The sequence below is a fragment of the Emydura macquarii genome, unplaced genomic scaffold (genome assembly GCF_026122565.2).
Source record: "Emydura macquarii macquarii isolate MOO-44397 ecotype Brisbane River unplaced genomic scaffold, CSIRO-AGI_Emac_v2 contig_2422, whole genome shotgun sequence".
NCBI lineage: Eukaryota > Metazoa > Chordata > Testudines > Chelidae > Emydura > Emydura macquarii.
Window position 1 is genome coordinate 30,631,918 of NW_027132559.1, and position 19,635 is coordinate 30,651,552.

A 19,635-nucleotide genomic window follows, 5' to 3' on the forward strand; every position below is an offset into this window, starting at 1 on the left:
GGAATATTGGTATTCCATGTTCAGTTTGTCCACTGATTCCTTCGTTTTGTATTACCCCTAGCAGCCAATGATCCTACTCTTAATTTGGACTGGATCTTACAGCAATCTCCCTAGTTAAATCGGTCAATGACAATACCACAAAATGCCCTTTATATGGCAACTACCCAACATCTGCTATGTCTGGAGCAGCATGAATCAAGTCAGTGGTATTCAGTCATGCTGAATTCCCTTACTATAAGTTTCCCATCTTTCTGACAGCAAGTACTGCACAGAGTAATCTGTTGACTTTTGCAGAAAGACATGGAAAATTTACTGCAGCTACTGAAGTACAATTCTTATCTGAAAATTACAATATCAGAAATCCCACCTAAATCTTATTCAATTATTCTAGGATATTTGAGTCATCCCTCAAAATGTACTCATATTTACTGCTAAAAGACAGTCTTTTGGTTATCAGTGTTACTGATTTACTGATTCCACCCACATAAGGATGAGGTTGAAAGAACCCTCCACAGCTGATGCATCATAGATGTTCCACACTCAGAGATAGGCTGCTCCTTATTCAGAGAGCTGTGTACACCTGTCTCAAATGAATGAAGTGTTTTGGAAAGAACATGAGAGAGTTCTTTCTTGGCTGCTTGAGCATTAGTCAATTGGAGACAAATATTAAAGGAGCCAAAACAAAAATTGAGTATGATCTCCCTGACTGACAGGCTCTTTCTGGATGTCACCCAGAAAAATGAAGGAAGAGACTTGTGCTCTGAATATTAACCTCTTATGTCCCACTAAATAATGTAAGTAAATTAGAGAATAGAGAGAGGAAGGCACAGAAGGATGAGGGACCACAGGTGGGGGTATTGTGATTAGCTAGTCTGACCATCTGCATAACACGACATAGAACTTCACCCAATAATTATCCAGCATCAAGCCCAATAACTTGTACATGAGCTAGCCAGAGTGTATCGTTAGAAAGACATCCAGTTTTGATTCATGGTGGTAGAAAATCCACCAACACATGAGACATAAGCTTCTCCTCTTCCTTAATAACATTTTTTAAGCCTGGTAGGTCAGAGCCGGAATCTGAAATTCACGTCTCCTCCCCAAGAGCTGTAGTAGGACCTGCAGGTCCAAACTGGGAGACAGATTATCTCAATTATCAACACTTACCAAGCACCATAAGCTCCCCTGAAAAACTCTGCAAATTCTTGCTATGGAAAGTGAGATGATAGTTTGTCTGGGTCTGCTGCAGAAGACCCACCGTTAGCCTGGTTTGGTCAGTGCGCAATAGAACCAGCATACAAAGCCTTCTGAAGCTTGTGCAGCTTGGAATGTCACAGGTATTTGCATTCAATAAAGTACAAAAAATTAAAATAGATTTTTGGAGAAGAGATTATAGTTCTACCAAATTTTAAAATATCTACTACACTATTATTATTATGCCCCTCTGTATTTTTGGCTGATAGGTTTGATCTTTGTGTAGCAAATCAAGCGTGAGTTGTTTTTATCAGACTAAACTATTCACATTTGGGCTATGCAATTTGCTTTGGGTGGAGCAGCCAACCATGATCCTAGGAGATCAAATCTGAATGCAATGGGAATGAGATTAGAACTGCCACCGAGAGGCTCAGATGGAGTTCTCAAGGCCGCCTCCATTAGTAGAAACTTTAGTCTGGCTTCATCAGGCTTAAAGTCACTGCAAATTTGGCAATGCTGCCCAATATGAGCTTCCCTGAGGCACTTCAAGCAACTTGAGTGCGGGTCGCTCACGGGCAAAGCCTTACTGAGAGACACGCAGGGCTTGAAGCCCAGTGATCGAGGCATCCTTCAGCACTGGGAATCAACTGAAATGCTCAGAAGGGATAAAAACCGAACTCACTCACTAAGCACTAATAACCTTAATAACACTAACCCATTTACAGTAAATACAAGAGAACACAGTCCACTGAGAGTACTTGCAAAAGCAAGAAGAGCAGTTCCAGTGACCATCATAAGCGATAAGATGGAATTGAGGGGCTCGGGGACAGCTGGGCCTTTTATACCAGCACCAGTGACGTGCGGCAGCAGAGAGCACTCAAGCTGCCCCGAGAGATACCAAGGGAAAATTTGCAGTGACTATGCATGGGGCGCACGCACACCAAGAGAGGAATGCACATGTGCAATCACTCGAAGAATTTATAATGCTGAAGATCATTCTGCGTTAATGATTTTCAAAAAATGCATGTTAAGTGAGAAATTAGGAACTCCAGGGCACAAAAGCACACAGGAAACATTAGAAAAATATTGCCAAGGAACTTATTTTCATAGATACTGACCATCCAAAATTCCCTTTGAAGCCAATGGGAGGTGCAGGCATTCACCACCATTCAAAAACATTAAAAAATGTTTCAGCCCTTTTCATTTTGGACACCCAACTTGAGAAATGCTAAAGGGGTTTGGTTTTCAGGAAGTTGTGAGCAACAACTAACTATCTGCAGATCTGGCCTCTTTAAAGCATCACAAATGAGATAATCAAAATAATTATCTTCTGAAATTTCAGGTCACTACTTTTATTGAGATGCCTATCTTTAGGTACCCAGATTAGAATATTTGGGCCTTAATACTAACTCAAATCTCTAGCTGTAAAACTACACAGAACTTTTTGCCACATGCATACATCCAGAAATTATTTTCTGCAAAAATCAAAATCCATAATAACTACTGTTGAAGAAGTTTCCAAACACTGATCTGGTTTACCTGCCATCTCTTTCGGCTGCCCCACCTTCTGTTACTGTTTTGACAAATATTCCTAATTTTTCAAGGCCTGCATCTGCTCCAACTCCCATTCCAATAATACTGATGCCAAGTCCATCTTCATCTGTGGAGAAGACAAGTAAAAGCAGTAATATATATTTGATTTTTAAAGTAATTTGGCATTTAAAGAAGTACATTTGTTTTCTTTTGATTTTTTCATACGACTAAACCCACTTTTAGTTATTTCATTGGTGAGACCCTTAATTTTCTGCAGTTTTAATAACATAGAGAGATAATATTGCATTTGCCATTTTGAAAAGATGCTTAATGTTCAAGAGGAGACTGAAAAGTTAATATGAAAGATCATGTCAATTAATGTGTTAGCTGAACTACAGGAAACAATACTCTTACAGAAATACAGAACAGTGTGTCCTTAAATAACATTACTGAATATTTTTCAGTCTGAAGGGCCAAGATATTTGCAATTGTTCCATGGGAATTAAAGTTATGCCCTCTAGGCAAGTGCAGTAATCCCTTTATAGCCTTGCATATCAGTTTAGAGAAATTGCAAATAGTGCACAGAATGCATACCTTTTTCTAGCTCCACTGGAAAAAGCTCCAGTTTTTCCACACGTTTTTCAAGTTCGTATTCAGCTGATGCAGCCACTGGATCAACTTCATCATTTCTCCGGTCATAGTCTTCATTGGAGTATGTGTTGAAAACCTTTGAAAATATGCCAATATCAATAAACTATTCACTCCAGAAAAGACTATTAACTTAAGAAAATAGCTCCTATATGTATACATTTTTATGGCTTTTTCTATTACATTGGTTGAAATGGGTTTTTAATGCAATGTCCCCCTCCTCCCCTCAAAGTTCAGGTTTTTAAATTAGTGCTTTTTATTCATCAAACAGCCTGCTAAGGACTGAAAACCAATTCTGAATATAACTAATTCACTTTTACCATATGTGGCTATAAATGCAGTACATGTTCTAGAACAACTGAATCATTCTATTCCTTTCAATAATTAAACAAACAAACATATGGTTCCAATCAAACATTGCTCTATCTAGATAGTAAAGATCTACAAATACTTATAGAAGTGGAATACATAAGAACTACTGTGATTAACTGTAACTTGTATCTAATCTCATCTCTGATGTTTCTTCTTAATGAAGGTCCAATTTGCACACACAAAACCAGAACTAAAGCTGACTACTACTAATATGAAAAACCGTCTACATATAAAATTAAAGATTACTCTGTACATTTAAGTTTTAAGATTACAATATGGCATTATTACTGTACAATTAAGACAAACAGATTTAATAACATTTCAACTCTATTATATATGTTTAATATCCGTGTACACACACACACACACACACACGCATACACTTTTCAAATGCTACTGTAAATGCAGTATGTTTGTTGACTTTGTATATCTTTCATTCAGTATAAATGTGAACGTCTTTTAAGTTAATTAGGGATGACTGAGGCCTTCTGTAAAACTCTCTAACCCAGGCCTCAAATAGTTATAGAGTCAGAAAGATGGAAAGAACTGTTCAGATTTTTGATCCTACACTTTATTCAGATGACCCCATTGTTCATTTAGGCATTGTCTACACTCAAAAACTAAGTCAACAAAACATATGTTGGCTTACAGCCACTGCAGCTGACATCCACACTACCCTCCTTGGGACGGGGGAGTGTGTCTTCACCAGGAGCACTTCCACAGACCTAAGAGAGGCAGTGTCAGCTGAGAGGCTGGGCTCTCAGCTCCCTGCCGGGAGCCCCACAGGATAGCTCCCAGGGGGGCTGGCTCCCCCACAGCCTTCTCCCATCCCTGTTCCCCATTGGGAGCCAGGGGAAGCCGCCAGGGGCTTCCCTCCTCCCCATTCTCAGGGGGAAGCAGCCCAGGGCTTCTTGCCCCTGAGGAGTGGAATTCAGCTGCCCCAGCTTCTCGCCCCCTCCTGCTCCCTGCCGGAAGCCAGGCAGCCTTCTCACTCAATTTCATGGCTTAGCCGTGAAAATGACAAGGCTGCCCAGCTCTCTGCTGGGAGCAGGTGGAGAAGCCATCCAGAGCTTCTCTCCTCCCTGGTGTGAGGTGGACTTCAGCCGCCCGCAGTTTCTGGGAGAGCCACTATGGATGGAGATGCTGTTGGCAGGATGTCAAAAAGCTCATTGGAAGGCTCCTTCAATTCCTCCGCCTGTAGGCCCAGGTTCAATACTACTCACCTGAGCAGCTCTTGGTGAGCCCTGAAGTCATCATGCAGGACATTGGCAAAGGGTCCCGCTACAGCCTCATCTGGTGAGGAGGACAACGACACTGGCAAGGACGAAGGGGTGAGCTCTTCTTCCCTGACTGGAGTGGCCCCTTTCGGGGCTACAGTGGAGGCCTTGGACTCTTGGTCTGACTCAACATTCAAGTGAGGTGCTGGGCAAGTGACCACTGATGATCTTCTTCCTGAAGTCCCAGAGAATGACTGTCCTTGTGATCCCAGAGCAGGGAAAAACCCCCACGGGTTCTAAAACTGCCACGTTATGGGCCACTGTCCCGGTGGCCAAACCCCCACAAGAGGTCTGAAGTCCGAGAAGCTGCTCTCCAGGGACAGTGGTGCCACTGTTGGTTGCTCCTCCCCACTGTGTTGGGAATGGGGGTGTCCTGGTACTGGAGAGCGGTGCTGGGAACCTGGGTGTCATGTGTCTAGCAACTGGCTCTAAACCTTCAGCTTCCTGTACTGGCTCGGTAGTGACCAGTGTCAGGACACTGGGGATCTGTGCCGGGATTCTGGGGACTAGCAGCGGTGATCTGAACACTGGTGCTATGACTCTGAGGACCAGTGCTGTGGGTCCAGAGACCGGCGTCATAAGCCTGACCACCGGCGTCATAAGCCTGACCACCTACCGTGGTCACCGTGGGTCCGGTGACGCAATTTGGCAGGGCATCGGCAGCCCATACGCAGCGAGGAACCGACATCGGGGTGTCAGGAATTGCTGCAGGGCCTCATAATGGGTGGTCTTGCCTCTGGATGGCCCTGCAGTCGATGGTACTAGTACCATATCCTGGTATGGGGCCCTCTCTTCCCGAGATGTGGGAAGCCACAGGAATTGTCAGGAGGTCTTTCACCGCTTGGAATGCCTCTGAAGCGGTCAGTACCACAAGAAGCTGGAGGCCCTTCCTGCTCGCAGGAGTCAACAGTGGGTCTGGTGCTGGGCTTGAGATCCAAATGGGCAAGGCCAATGGCACCCCAAGCCCCCATGGGGACAGGTGGCCCAATACGGGTCTCAACTGATCACCTGTGTTCTTCCTGTCCTTCTTGGGACCAGCGAGCACCCCTGTTCGAAATGCATCATCTTGGATTTCTTCTTCAGCACTGGGGATTGTGACTGATGCCAGGAGGTAGTTGGTGCTGGGGGGGAGTAGGGGGGAGAGGGATGATGATGCTCCACACTGAAGCCGATGTACTTGGGGCTCAGCTCTGAGACCGGTCTAAGTGCCGACTCCATTAGAAGTGCTCTCATTCTGATATCTCAATCTTTTTTAGTGCGAGGCCTGAGCCCTTTACAAATTCTGCACTTATCTCGAAGAAGCCTCTCCTAGGCAGCTCTGGTGAGGGTTGTTGATGAGCACAGGCTTCTTACACGAAGCGCGTGACTTGAAGTCCGCAGACCAGGTCATGCCCCATCTCCGGGCTGCGTTCATCAGCCTACCATATGTCTAAGAAAACTAAACACTTAGCAAACTAACTACCTGAAGCTATACACGTTAATGTAACTAAGGAAAACCACTGGGTTGTAAGAGCTTGCCGCAGCAAGAGAATGTTCCAGCACTGTTCTGAGCAGTAAGAAGGAACTGGGGCGGGGGGGCAGCGGTGCTGTATATACCGGCGTATACATGACCCCAGAGGGCGTTAGAGCCGATCCTATGGATACCACTAGGGGAAAAAGCTCCGGCACCAGTGCACATGGCGCACACACACCTAATATGGAATGGACATGAGCAAGCACTCAGAGAAGCAGCAGCCTTCCCTGACTGCAACTCCGTTTGATGCTAGTCAGCCACTGCCTCCACGCTAGGACGGCTCAAGGCTATCACCAACAGTGGTGCCAGTCTCCCCGCAAGAGGCAGGGAAAGCCAAAGGCGGGGCCGTGATTAAGCTCACCACCTTCTGACCCTGCAGCTGAGCTGTCCATTTAATGGCTAAAAATTTGCATTCAACTTTTATGTTTGAATTCTTAATAGAAGTCAGAGAGATCAAATTTAAGAATAAAGGCTTCTCCTCATCAGATTTGGTGGTAGAGAGATCTTTTATGTACTAGGCCAAATCAGGGGGAAAAATGTTTGTGCAGCAAATATTATTAAATAACCCTAAGTTAAAACAGCAATAACTGCTTTAAAAATATCACTGAGTGATACAACTTTTAAAGTTTAGCTCCTGAAGAACACATGAAAGAAAAGGATTTTTAACTTAAATGGTACTGTTACTGGAATATGTGTTGTTCCCACCTAGCAATTTGTCAGCCGAGAGAGCAACATAATTGACTCCACTTTTGTCTAAAACTAGTTGCACTCCATGCTTATTTTTTTAATTACACAAACTGGAAAAAAACAACATATATTCCTCAATTCAACTTTAGAATATTTTTTAAATCTTTGGAAATACTAATTGAAAAGAAGTAATAATAATAATAAGCCTGCAACAATTAAATCCATGGTGCAGTCTAGAATGCCTTCTTTGAGGAACAAATATCCTCATCACGTCAGAGATGGCTTTCCAGCTTGTGGGCACATTGAGATTTAGATGGTGTCTTGGCACACGTTTGCTCTGGATTTAAGCCTAGAATTCACGTTTCCTTAGAGAAGCTAAACTCATCACAAGCTTTCTTGGCAGAACTCTCCATCACCTTCATATTAGTAGGACTGTCAAGGAAACCTTACAATACCACTGGGAACATAAAGAAAGCAGCCATCACTCAAAGTATTGATGCTACTGTCCAAGATAATGAAATCTTCTTTGCAGTGCTCTGGAAGCAACTTTGTCAGCACCAGATTAATTCTCCTCAAATAGTAGCTATGTTAAAATTATTGTAAGTAAATCAGTAGTATAATACTATATTACTATTAACACAGAAATTGTGATAAGGTTGTCATGCTCTCTGGAGTGGCTCACGAGTGTGGGTGCCTACGTCAGGGCAGATTGCCAGAAAAAGGTGGTGTGTTCTATAATTAGATTTCACCAAGCCAGTAACAAATGTGAACTCCTGGATCACTATACCAGTCTTATCATGGAGTCGCATATAATCCACTCAAACTCTCCAGTCTATCTTGCCACCCAGATGAACAAGACTTTGTGATAAAACATCATTTATACCAAAAATCACAACACATCAGGTTGCTCTCAGTCCCAAGAGACTAGTTACTTACCCCAGATCAATTGGTACTTTAGATCTTACACCAATTCTATAGTAAACTAATTAAAGGTTTAGTAGCTAAGAAAAAAGAATGAGAGTTATTGAGAGGTTAAACAGGTCAAATAAATGCACAGGTGAGTCACAGTTTGTAATTCCAAATGGTGGCAGTGATGTAATAAACTGCCAGTTTCCGAAAACTCTTTTCAGGGTACCCAGATTGTCTGTGCGGATCTCCACTTTGCATCTGGCAACTTGGCAACAAAAATGATTAGGGGGCTGGAGCACAGGACTTATGAGGAGAGGCTGAGGGAACTGGGCTTGTTTAGTCTGCAAAAGAGAAGAGTGAGGGGGGATTTGATAGCGGCCTTTAACTACCTGAAAGGGGGTTCCAGGGAGGATGGGGCTAGGCTGTTCTCGGTGGTGGCAGATGACAGAACAAGGAGCAATGGTCTCAAGTTGCAGGGCGGGAGGTCTAGGTTGGACATTAGGAAAATGTTTTTTACTAGGAGGGTGGTGAAGCACTGGAATGGGTTACCTAGGGAGGTGGTGGAATCTCCATCCTTAGAGGTTTTTAAGCTGAGGCTTGACAAAGCCCTGGTTGGGATGATATAGCTGAGGTTAGTCCTGCTTTGAGCAGGGGATTGGACTAGATGACCTCCTGAGGTCCCTTCCAACTCTTATATTCTATGATTCTATGATCTGGTACACCTCCCTGTAAGAGTCCAAACATTTCAATCCATTCTGATAGCTTCTTTGCTCAGAAAACAAGCTGACCATGTCACTACCCACATGGGCTTTCCCTCTGATGGCAGAGGATGAGGAATGCATTTAGAGTCTTTGACCTCCGATCATCACACGCAATGACCACTTGCTTTGAAATGATCACTTTTCTGTTAAAATTCTTAATTTGTATTCTACAAGGCTTCTTTCTTCTTTGATGAGTTACTTAGTTACAGGGGTATCTCTATATGCAAATATTTGCTATTACATCATAAGAGGATACAGATAAGTGAAAACAATGCATGTAACATTCCGTTAGTTTTCACGAAGTTTAAACACCAAACACACTCTTACGCATTTATCAATTACTTTGATCAATACTAATACACAAGTGAATTGACCTGGGGCTTCGGCATGAGCTGGGATCCGCATCACAAAGGTTACCATAAAGCTACTGCAGAAAGGTTACTATATAGAAAGGTTACTATGTACCGAAGCTAGATACTGGCCCAGTGGCTGGGCTAGGCAAATTCAGACTGGAAATAAGGTGTACATTTTTAACAGAGAAAGTAATTAGCCATTGGAACAATTTCCCAAGGGTCCTGGTGCATTCTCCATCACTGACAATTTTTATATCGAAATTGGAAATTTTTCTAAAATATATGCTCTAGAAATTATTTTGGGGAAGTTTTATGGCCTGTGTTACAGAGGTCAGACTAGATGATCACAATTGATCCCTCCTGGCCTTAGGATTTATGAATTTTGTATTCTGTAGGTTTCACAACTATGTGAACCATTGGGTTAAGTTGGCTCTCTCTAGTAGATGGAGTTAATAATCATACAAGAATGCCACAAAAACACATATCCTGCCTTCTCTTCTTTTGACATAGCATCCAGCAGAACAGATAGAAAAAAACTCCATGCCTTTGGCTAAACAACATGTTTAAGAAAAAGTCTAAAGAAACCTTCATAAACGTATCTGAAATGTGGGGTAAAAAAACAATGAGGTTTACCAATGCATGTATTAAGTGTGTGTGTTTGAGGTCGGGGGAAATAAGCTGCTGTGGAAACTAACACAAATAAAAGACAAGAACCTCCTTAGTCTGTCATAGCTTTCATTGCCTAATCTTATTAAAAAAAAAAAGGCATACAAAATGTGTGTGAAATTGGATAAACAATTTGTACACACAATTGATATGACTGAACACAGAAATTGGGTAACTGTGCATATAAGTGAACAGTTAGACACATAACTGACCACTGCTAATGCATTCACCAAATTTCCAGTCATAATCGCAGTAACTGCAAGCACAATTTAGGTAAGTAAATTACACATCTAACTTTGTCTGGCTATGCCGGGAGAAAGACAGGAGGCAATGGATGTGGATTAACTAGGCCACAGCTTTATTCACTTCAAATACCTGGGGGGTAATCTGACAATAAATTGTACAGCACAGGTCATCCTGTTTTCTGGTACTTGGCAGGGCTGTCAACAGGCCTCCCCCTTCCCACCCTCCCTCATATGAGTGTTAAGGGGGCTGTATCAGACATGTGGAGCCCCAAAACCCTAATTCCCCAGCTTCCTTACAGGATGCTTTCCTCTAAATCCTCTTCCAATCTATTTTATTCAATAACCATATCTCATCCATAACGAGTACCTGTACTGGATATCTGCCACAAGGAGGCATCCTCAATTACTCCGGCTAAAGAGCGATTTTATGGAACTGCCTGGGGTACAAATACTCCCCCACCTACCCTGGAAGGGCAGTGCCCCCCATCTGGTCCAGTCACTTGCTGATTCTCTCTACTCCATCCAGGTAAACTTTCCACTTTTTCCTCCTTTACCGCCAACAGCAGAGGCATCCCTCTACAAAGGCAAAAACCCCTTTTCTTCTGGCCAACCAGGTAAGGACCCACCACATACAGTTTTTTTTAAAAAGACCCTAAATAATCTATTAATTTATCATACTGAAGCTACAGTAGGTCTAAGGAATGAAATTTCTAGATACAATAGAAAGTAAACAGTTAGGTTTCTATTTTTATACTAAACCATTTCAGGCTATAACAGCTTGGCTTGCTAGTTCTGAAAAACATTAATTTTCTTGGGAAGAAAATTTTGCATAGAGTATCCTTAGTAACTGGTAGATTTTGCAAAGGATTTTTAAAGGTAAGAAATGCCTCTTGGATCTGGTCAGGTCTTTAAAAAGGAGTTCCTTAACTGAAGTAAGAATCTCTCTGTCTTGTTAAGGCTGTCCAAGGAATAATCAGCTTTCTAAGTGGCTATTTTGAATTCTAATTAATGAAAGTTAAAGAGTACCTTATGTATTAGTGAATAAATATCCTGTTTTTTTAATATTTTCTCTCTTAAGCTCCTTCTGCTATAAGCCATGTCATTTTACACATTTTAACATGGTGTGTAAGTTTCCTATATAAATATATTATTTTCATTGTTAAATAATAATATTAACAACAATGGCATTAATAGAGCATGCTCAATGATGTTTCAAAGTTCATCTCTTCCCAGTTGTAGATTCCAATGGCTGTTAAATTGAGAGAGTGTGGGAATTCACCTTAAAATAAACTTTGCAACCTTAGTCTGTTACAGACTTCAGTTTTGTTTTCCAGTCTGGTTCTCACAATGGGCTTGAACAGATGGAGAGGGAGAATCACATTAGCTCTTTTCCCTGTAGGCAGCTTTCAGCCAGAGGATGACCTATGGGTCTAATTATTTGAATCTGTATGCAACGGAAAGAAAGTAGGTAGGGGTCAAAGGCCTCCTGACTCAGCCCCATTTATTTTTGTGTTCTGAGATGTCTGACCCACAGCCTGTATCTTGACTGTATCTCTGACACTAAGGAGAGTCATGCATCTCAGAACTCTCTGTCACACAACAGGCAAAGAGATCCTGCCACGACAGAATGTGTGGGGACTTCACAGCACCATCACTGATATCAAGTCCCCTACTATTAAATCAAGACATTTGTTGCCTTTTCTTGGAGGTTCTGTGGACCCTTTGCTGCTCCTAGAAATAAAGGGCCTGATTCTGATCTCAGTTTATAGGTGCTATGGTCAGAAGGGAGCATTATGATCATCTACTTTGGTATCCTGCATACACAGGCTGCAGAATTTCCCAGAAACTGAAGTAATGCTTTTTAAAAGAAATCTAATCTAATTTTAAAGATTCTGAGTGAGGGTGAGTCTATCACTTGCCCTGGTAAGTGTTCCAATGTTTAATTACCCTCACTGGTAAGAAAATGCATCTTATTAAAAGGTTGAATTTATCAAACTTCAATATCCAGACATTGGATCTTCTTATGCTTTCATCTGTAAGACTGAAATACTCTCATTATCTTTTCCACATGTAAGTACCTACACAAAGCAATCAAGTCACCTCTCAACCTTCTCTTTAATAATTTGAATAGATTGAGCTCCTTCAGCATCACATTGTATGATGGGGTGTCTGCCCCCCACTTGGCAGAGAAGGGGTTAAAAGCAGCCTAAGGAGGCTGTGCAGGGAGCAGCCAATCAGGACCCAGCAGGTCACATAAAAAGAGCTGCAGGGCCAGAGGTGGTTAGTTGTTGCAGGGAGCCCAAGGGAAAGGACTGGATTCCTAGGGGGCTGCAGGAGGGTAGCACCTCAGACAGGGCAGCTGCTAGCAGGGACCAGGGAGCTAGAGAGAGAGAGCTCCTGGCTGGCTTGCTGGGACTTGCAGGCCCTGAGAAGAGGGCGAAGAAGGTGTCAGGACCACAGGGAAGTGGCTCAGGGAATTTGAAGCAGCACTGGTAAGATGTTAAGGAAAAGCAACAAGGCTGCTATCTACAGAGTCTCTGAGCTGGGACATGAAGTAGTAAGTGGGCCCGGGTCCTCCCTCACCCCGCCTCTGGGAAGTGGCTAGACGCTAGAACCGAGATACCCACCACCTCCTGGAAGGGGAACACATGGATAGTGACACAGCCAGAAGGCTGATCCACAAAGAGAATGCTGCGGTTCTTGACAGCTGCAAGAAGGGCTGTGCTGCGGGCAAACTGCAGGGAAAGAGTGAAAGTGCACAGACCGCATCAGCTAATCCTCAGACAACCAGCAGGAGACGCCAGGCCGGCAGTGAATGGTGTGAACCCATCACACATTGTAAAACATTTTTTTCCAGCTTCTGGATCATTTCTGCGGCTGTCCTTTGAACCATCTCCAGTATTTCCACGTCCTTCAGGTGTGGACACCAAAACTGGACAAAGCATTCTAGTAGTGATCTTAACCAATACTGTGCACAGAGGCAAGATCACTTCTCCATTTCTGTCTGATATTCCCTTTTTATACATCCAAGGCCTACACCCTATTTTTGAAGCCTCTGGTATTAAGGCTGCTGCCAAGATGACCGATTCTACACAAAATGATCCTGGCAATTCACTATTGATGAAATTCATGGAGTTGAAAAGAAGCTTAAGGGAAAAAAGGTGGCAGAATCTGTGAAATTCCTGAAGAACTGTTAAAAAGCTCTCGACCCACTATTCTTTTGTGGCTTCAGATAAATATCATCTGGAAAATAGAATTGGTCCCATCTGACTAGCAAAAAATACATCATTTTACTGCTTTAGCAGTGTAAGGGCAGCAAAAAAGACTGTTGTAACTACTGCGACATTACTTTTCTATCTGTCTTGGGAAAAGCTTTTGCTTCTGTTTTGTTGGCTTGATTCACTGATGTGTTAAGGAGTCAAAGACCACCACAACAAACTGGCTTCACTACCTGCCGTTTCATGATGGAGCAAAGCTTCACAGGGTGGCAGCTTATCAAGAAGGCACAAGAATTCAAGTGCCCCATTCACACTGCATTTGTAAATATCACAGCTGCATTTGACTCTGTTGACAGGAAATTGTTTTGGCTGATCTTTAAACTCAGAGGCCTCCCTGACCAGCTCTGTTGAATGTTTCATCTTCCATATGAAGATATATTCTTGTAAAGGCATCAAGATGCATTCTTGTAAATGGGAAAAGAACTTCCTTCTTCCAAATTAAGTCGGGTGTTTGACAAGGATGCATTGCAATCCCAGAACCCCTGAATGCTGTCACATGTGCTTGACCAGACACTAAATAAGTTTAGACATACACCTGGATGAAAAGAACCTCACCTATGTTGATTTTGTCAACAACATAGCATTAGTTGCTGAATCAATGGACGAGCTAGTTGCAGTACTTAAAACCCTGGAAAGCTCAGTGGCAAAAGTCAGCCTGAAAAGTAATTGGGGTAAAATCAAAATTCTTCTAGTCAGCAATTTTGTACAGGATGCAGGCTCTTGCATCTTAGTGAGCAACCATTCAGTCTAGATTGGCTGTGATTTTACCTATCTCAGTTCTATTGTCGACAACATAGAAGACATTGAGAAAGAACTTGAAGCCCGCACTGCAAAAACAATATCTGTAATAGGGCACCTCATAACATCTTGCGCAAACCAAATACCCCGATAAATAGGCAGATGAAGCTGAGGATATATAACTCTTCAGTAGTCAGTTTTTTGACCTATGGGTTTGAGAGAGATTGAGTCTCGTACTGTCAAGATTGAAAAGAAATTAGAAATATTGAGATGAAGTATCTCCGAATGATCCAAAACATCAAATGGTAAAAAGTCAAGTTGAATCAAGAAATCCATTTTCTTAACAAAACAAATCCTGCTCTCTCAAATGGTCGCCCAATGCTCTTTAAGGTGGTAGTGGTCATCGGCTGCAAATGCCTACCAACTTCCCCATGAGAATCATCTTTGACTATGACCCAATGAAAGCAGGATGGAAAAGACTCCCAGGAGACATAAAATACAATGGCTGGGCAGCATCAACAGAAACCTGTCCCTCCATGTGTTCGGTGGCCTTTATGCAACTGACACCATAGGAACGAACCTAGCCTAAGCCTTAAATTAGCCCTTTTACCCACTGCACTGTACCGAGAGCTCATGTGGAGGCAGTTATCTATTAGGTTCTCCACATTATTTATTACCCTATCAACCTTTGTCTCTCTACAAACTTTACCAGCAAAGATTTTATATCACCACCTAGATCGTTGATAAAAATATTAAATAGCATTGGCCCAAGAACTGACTCTTGGGGGACCCTGACACAAAAAACCCTGCTCACTGGTGTCTCCCCATTAACAAGTACATTTTGAGATCTGTCTGAGACTCAATTTTTAATCCATTTAATGTGTGCTCTGTTAATTCCATATAATACAGGTTTTTAAATGAAAGATGTCATGTGGCACTAAGTCAAGTGACGTAAATCAAGGATAACGCCATCAGAGTTACACTGGGGGCTTGTCTAAAGCATCAGTTAGTGAGCGGCATGCGGGGGTGTAAATCTACAGCACTCCAGCACACTGCATGTTAACTGTCCATATGTGGCCCCTGCTGCTGTGCACTAAATATTCTCTAGCGTGCGCTGTCATACAGCTAGTGTGCAGCATGCTGGAGCACAGTAGGTTTATACCTCAGCTTGTGGCACACTAACTGATCCTTTAGACAAGCTCAGGGTTAACTCCTGAATAAATGAGATCAGAAGCAAATTCAGTGTTGTTGTTGTTGAAGGTGATCTACTGGACACAAATGAAAATGAAACAATACACTGCCATTAAATGTCCTTAGCCCTGACTGAGATGTTAAGAAAAAAAGACCAAGTTCATACATGTTCATGATTTGTTTTAAAGTTCACAGTAAGTGTTAGGGAAGAATCTTTTTTTATGTCCCATACATGATGGAACGTGATCCCAATACAAAGAAAACTAAAATGAAACATAGGAACAAATAAGAGTTCAGAAAATAAAAACAAAAGAAAAATTAATATGGGTAGAGATAAATTAATGGTACTCTGTAAATTAAATAATACAAAGAAAAATTATTCTTTTTTACTGAACAAATGTGCAAACTGATAGAAAATATTCTATTAATGCGTATGCAAACCTATTGCAGAACCTCTTGTTATGTGCTTTTATCTGGAAGAGCACACAATCCACACTTGCACTTTATAAGCATCCATGATATGTCATATCACAAAAACAAATGCAGGATGCACAATTATGAAGATATTGAAGCAGATTCTAGAACAGATTCTAGAACAGAGACTAAAATACATCACATATTTCAGCACCAATTGTGGACAACACATTGTAGCTCAAAGGAAAAATGTTTTGAAGGAAACTGTTCAGTTCATAATCTTACCGTACAAACAGTAACTAGAAGGCATATGATACTGAAGCCTACAAAGCAGAACACAGAGAGAAGCATGAACAGCATTTATCTACAGATTTCATATATTTATTAGCATAGTATTAGACATCTCCAGAAGTGGCATAAAACTGCGATCACATACATAAAACTGAAACCGGTTTTAAAATAGGGATTTAATGATTCCTAGTAAGAGGCTGTGATTGTGTTATAACTATTTCCTACAGGGTTTAAAAACACAAACACATAAAAGACTTGTAGCAAAGACTAAGATTGCATTTGCAAACGCAGCTGAGTACACAAGTTTGTTTTTAAAAACTGAATATATGCACTCATATACTTTTATCTTCCTCTTACTCTTAAGCCAATCATTTTTAGAAAGTGCTATTTCTATTTCTCAGCCCATGCCAGCAGCACTGATGTGAACGAGAGAATAGTGGCTCCTGGAAAGTACTGTACTATATACCACGTATTCAAAATACTCATTGCACATCCCTGAACCCAAATTCTACATGCACTTTACACAAGCAACTGATCAGCTGAAGTAAAAGGCCTAAAAATCCTACTTACAGCAGTTGAACACATCTGTGTTAGCTAGCAAACAGGGGATAGCAAACAGGGGAGTCTGAGAGGAAGAGAAGGCGATCCCCCTCCTAAACAAACAATGTGCGAGTACTAATCTTGGGGTGAATGAGCTTGTTTGGCTGTTTGTGTTTATCTTTCTCTTTCAGGTTATTTTAAAGTTACAGGGTCAGCTGGGGATTGTGTGTTTGGAGACTGTTTGAGCCTTTGTTCCTTGGATCAGCCTTGATCACCCTCCCCCTTTGTGATTAATGAAGGGGTAGGGCTGATCTAGAAGAGAAGGCCTTAAAAGCCAGAGGCTAAGCAACCAGGGGGAGCTAGCGAACAGGGACTGCAAACGGGAGTTTGGAAGAGCAAGTCGTAGTATAGTCACTATGGTTAGGAAAGGCTGCATCGCTGCTCCTGTCTCCTCCACCTGCATCTATATCCAAACAGAGAACCTGACCGTGGATGCCTCTACCCAGATCCTGGTGTGGATTTGCCAAGATTGTGGCCTGCATTTCCCTTTCACAGAAAAACAGTGTGAAAGATGTCTGCTAGTGGAATCTCTCAGGAAACAGGTGGGAGAGCTACAGCAGGAGGTGGCTAAACTGAGGAGCATCCATGCACGCAAGAAATTCATTGAGAGTATTCATTTGGAGACGTCCAAGGCTGAGGAAGCTATCTAGCTAGAGAGGACTGCTGTCACACTCCTGGGGAAAGATGATATAGTTCTGTCCCAGATAGGACACTGCCTGCTGGTTAGCTCTGGTAGCAGATAGCGCTCTACCCCTACTCCCAACCCACCCGCCATAGTGATAAAGTTCATTATGCTGCCCTGGCAAGGAGCAATCGCCCCCAAAGGTGGAGGAGGAGAAGCCATGTACCCTCAAGGCTGGGAGGATGGCAGCTAACACTCCCAGGAGAAAACTTAAGGTTGTGGTGGTTGGTGACTCTCTTCAGAGGGAGATGGAGGCACTCATTCATGGACCTGACATGGCATCTAGGGAAGTATGCTACCAAGATGTTATAGAGGAATTGTCAAAGATCATCTGGCCCTCTAACCACTACTCCATGCTACTCATCCATGTGGGCACTAATGATACTGCAAGGTCTGCCCTGAGTAGATCAGAGGTAACTGTTCTAGGAGTAAGGGTGAAGGAGCTGGGGGTGAAGGTGGTGTTCTCTTTGATCCTTCCAGTCAAGATAGGGGCCCAGGCAGATGAATCCTGGATGTGAATGCCTGGCTGCGGGGATGGTGTTGCCAGGAGGGCTTTGGGATGACCACAGGATGCTGTTCCAGGAAGAAGGACTGCTAAGCAGAGATGGGGTCCACCTATCAAGGAAGGGGAAGAGCATCTTTGGATACAGACTGAATAACCTAGTGAAAAGGGAGACCTGGGAGAAGGGTTGGAATCTGGGGTCAGCATGGGCCATTATAGCAGGGATAAGGGAGAGACAAGAGAAAACACAGGGGAGGAATCAAATCAGTATCTTATATGTCTGTATACTAATATGGGAAGTATGAGGAACAAGCTGGAAAACTAGAAATGCTAGGTAATAAACACAACTGTGACATAGCTGGCATCACAGAGACTTGGCGGGATAATACACATGACTGGAATATTGGTATAGAAAGGTACAGCTTGCTCAGGAAGGACAGGCAGGAATAAAAGGGAGGAGGTGTTGCCTTATATATAAAAAATGTATACACTTGGACTGAGACTGAGAAAGAAATAGGAGACAGACTTCTTGAAAGTCTCTGTGTAAGAATAAAAGGGGTAGGGGTCATGGTAGGGGTCTACTACAGACCACCTAACCAAGAAGAAGACATAGATGAGGCATTTTATAAACAACTAAAAAAATCATCCAAAGCACAAGACTTAGTAGTCATGAGGGACTTCAACTACCCAGACATCTATTGGGAAAATAACATGGCAGGGCACAGATTATACAACATGTTCTTGCAATGTACTGGAGACAATTTTTTATTTCAGAAAGTGGAGAAAGCTACTAAGGAAGAGGTTATTCTAGATTTGATTTTGACAAATAGGGAGGAACTGATTGAGAATTTGAAAGTGGAGGGCAGTTTGGATGCAATGATCATGAAATGATAGAGTTCATGATTCTAAGGAATGGTAGGATGGGAAACAGCACAATAAAAAGAATGGATTTCAAGAAGGCAGACATTAGCAAACTCAGGAAATTGGTAGGTAAGATTCCGTGGAAGCAAGTCTAAGGGGAAAAACAGTTCAAGAGACTTGGCTGTTTTTCAAAGAGACATTATTAATAGCACAAAAGCAAACTATCCTACTGCATAGGAAAGATAGGAAGGATGGCAAAAGGTCACCCTGGCTTAACCAGGAGATTTTCAATTATCTGAAACTCAAAAGAGAGTCCTACAAAAAGTGGACAATAGGTCAAATTACAAAGGATTAATATAAACAAATAACACAAGTATGTAGGGACAAAATTAGAAAACTAAGGCACAAACTAAGATTAAACTAAGGCCTTGTCTATATTACAAAGATAAGTCAACCTATGTTAGGTTGACTTATAGCCACCATATTAATTACTGCGGCGGCTGATGTCCACATTACCCTCCTTGGGTCAGTGGTATGTGTCACCATGAAGAGCACTTCCATCGACCTAAGAGGCGCAGTGTGGGGAGCTGAGGGCCTGGTCTCTCAGCTCCGCTGGTAGCTCCCTGCCGGAAACCTGGCTGCCCCACAGGCTCCTGGCTCCCAGCAGGCTTCCTCCTCCCCCACACCCCATTCTCCGCTGGGAGAGGGGTCCTTCCCACCCCACTCCCAGCCAAGAGTGGGGTCCAGCTGCTCAGCTCTCCAGGGGAGCAGGGGGCTGTCTTGTCAATTCTAGTGGAGCCATGGAAATTGACAAGAATGACAGCCAACAGCCGATGTAAGGAACATCTACACTGACACTGCATCACCCTAACTATACTGACATAAGACCTACACCTCTTATTGAGGTGATTTTATTTATG

General features: G+C 42.6%; 1 protein-coding gene across 3 annotated transcripts in view; it reads right to left on the bottom strand.

Annotated features, from left to right (window-relative positions):
- The window catches only part of PPP1R9A (protein phosphatase 1 regulatory subunit 9A), a 206,017-nt gene that overhangs the window by 72,194 nt on the left and 114,188 nt on the right, over positions 1 to 19,635 (bottom strand). For all 3 annotated transcript variants that reach the window (XM_067562172.1, XM_067562171.1, XM_067562170.1), the window contains exons 3-4: positions 3,322 to 3,454; positions 2,734 to 2,854 (exon numbers count right to left, since the gene is read on the bottom strand). In XM_067562172.1, coding sequence (XP_067418273.1) covers positions 2,734 to 2,854; positions 3,322 to 3,454 — 254 coding nt within the window. The remainder of the gene's footprint in view (positions 1 to 2,733; positions 2,855 to 3,321; positions 3,455 to 19,635) is intronic.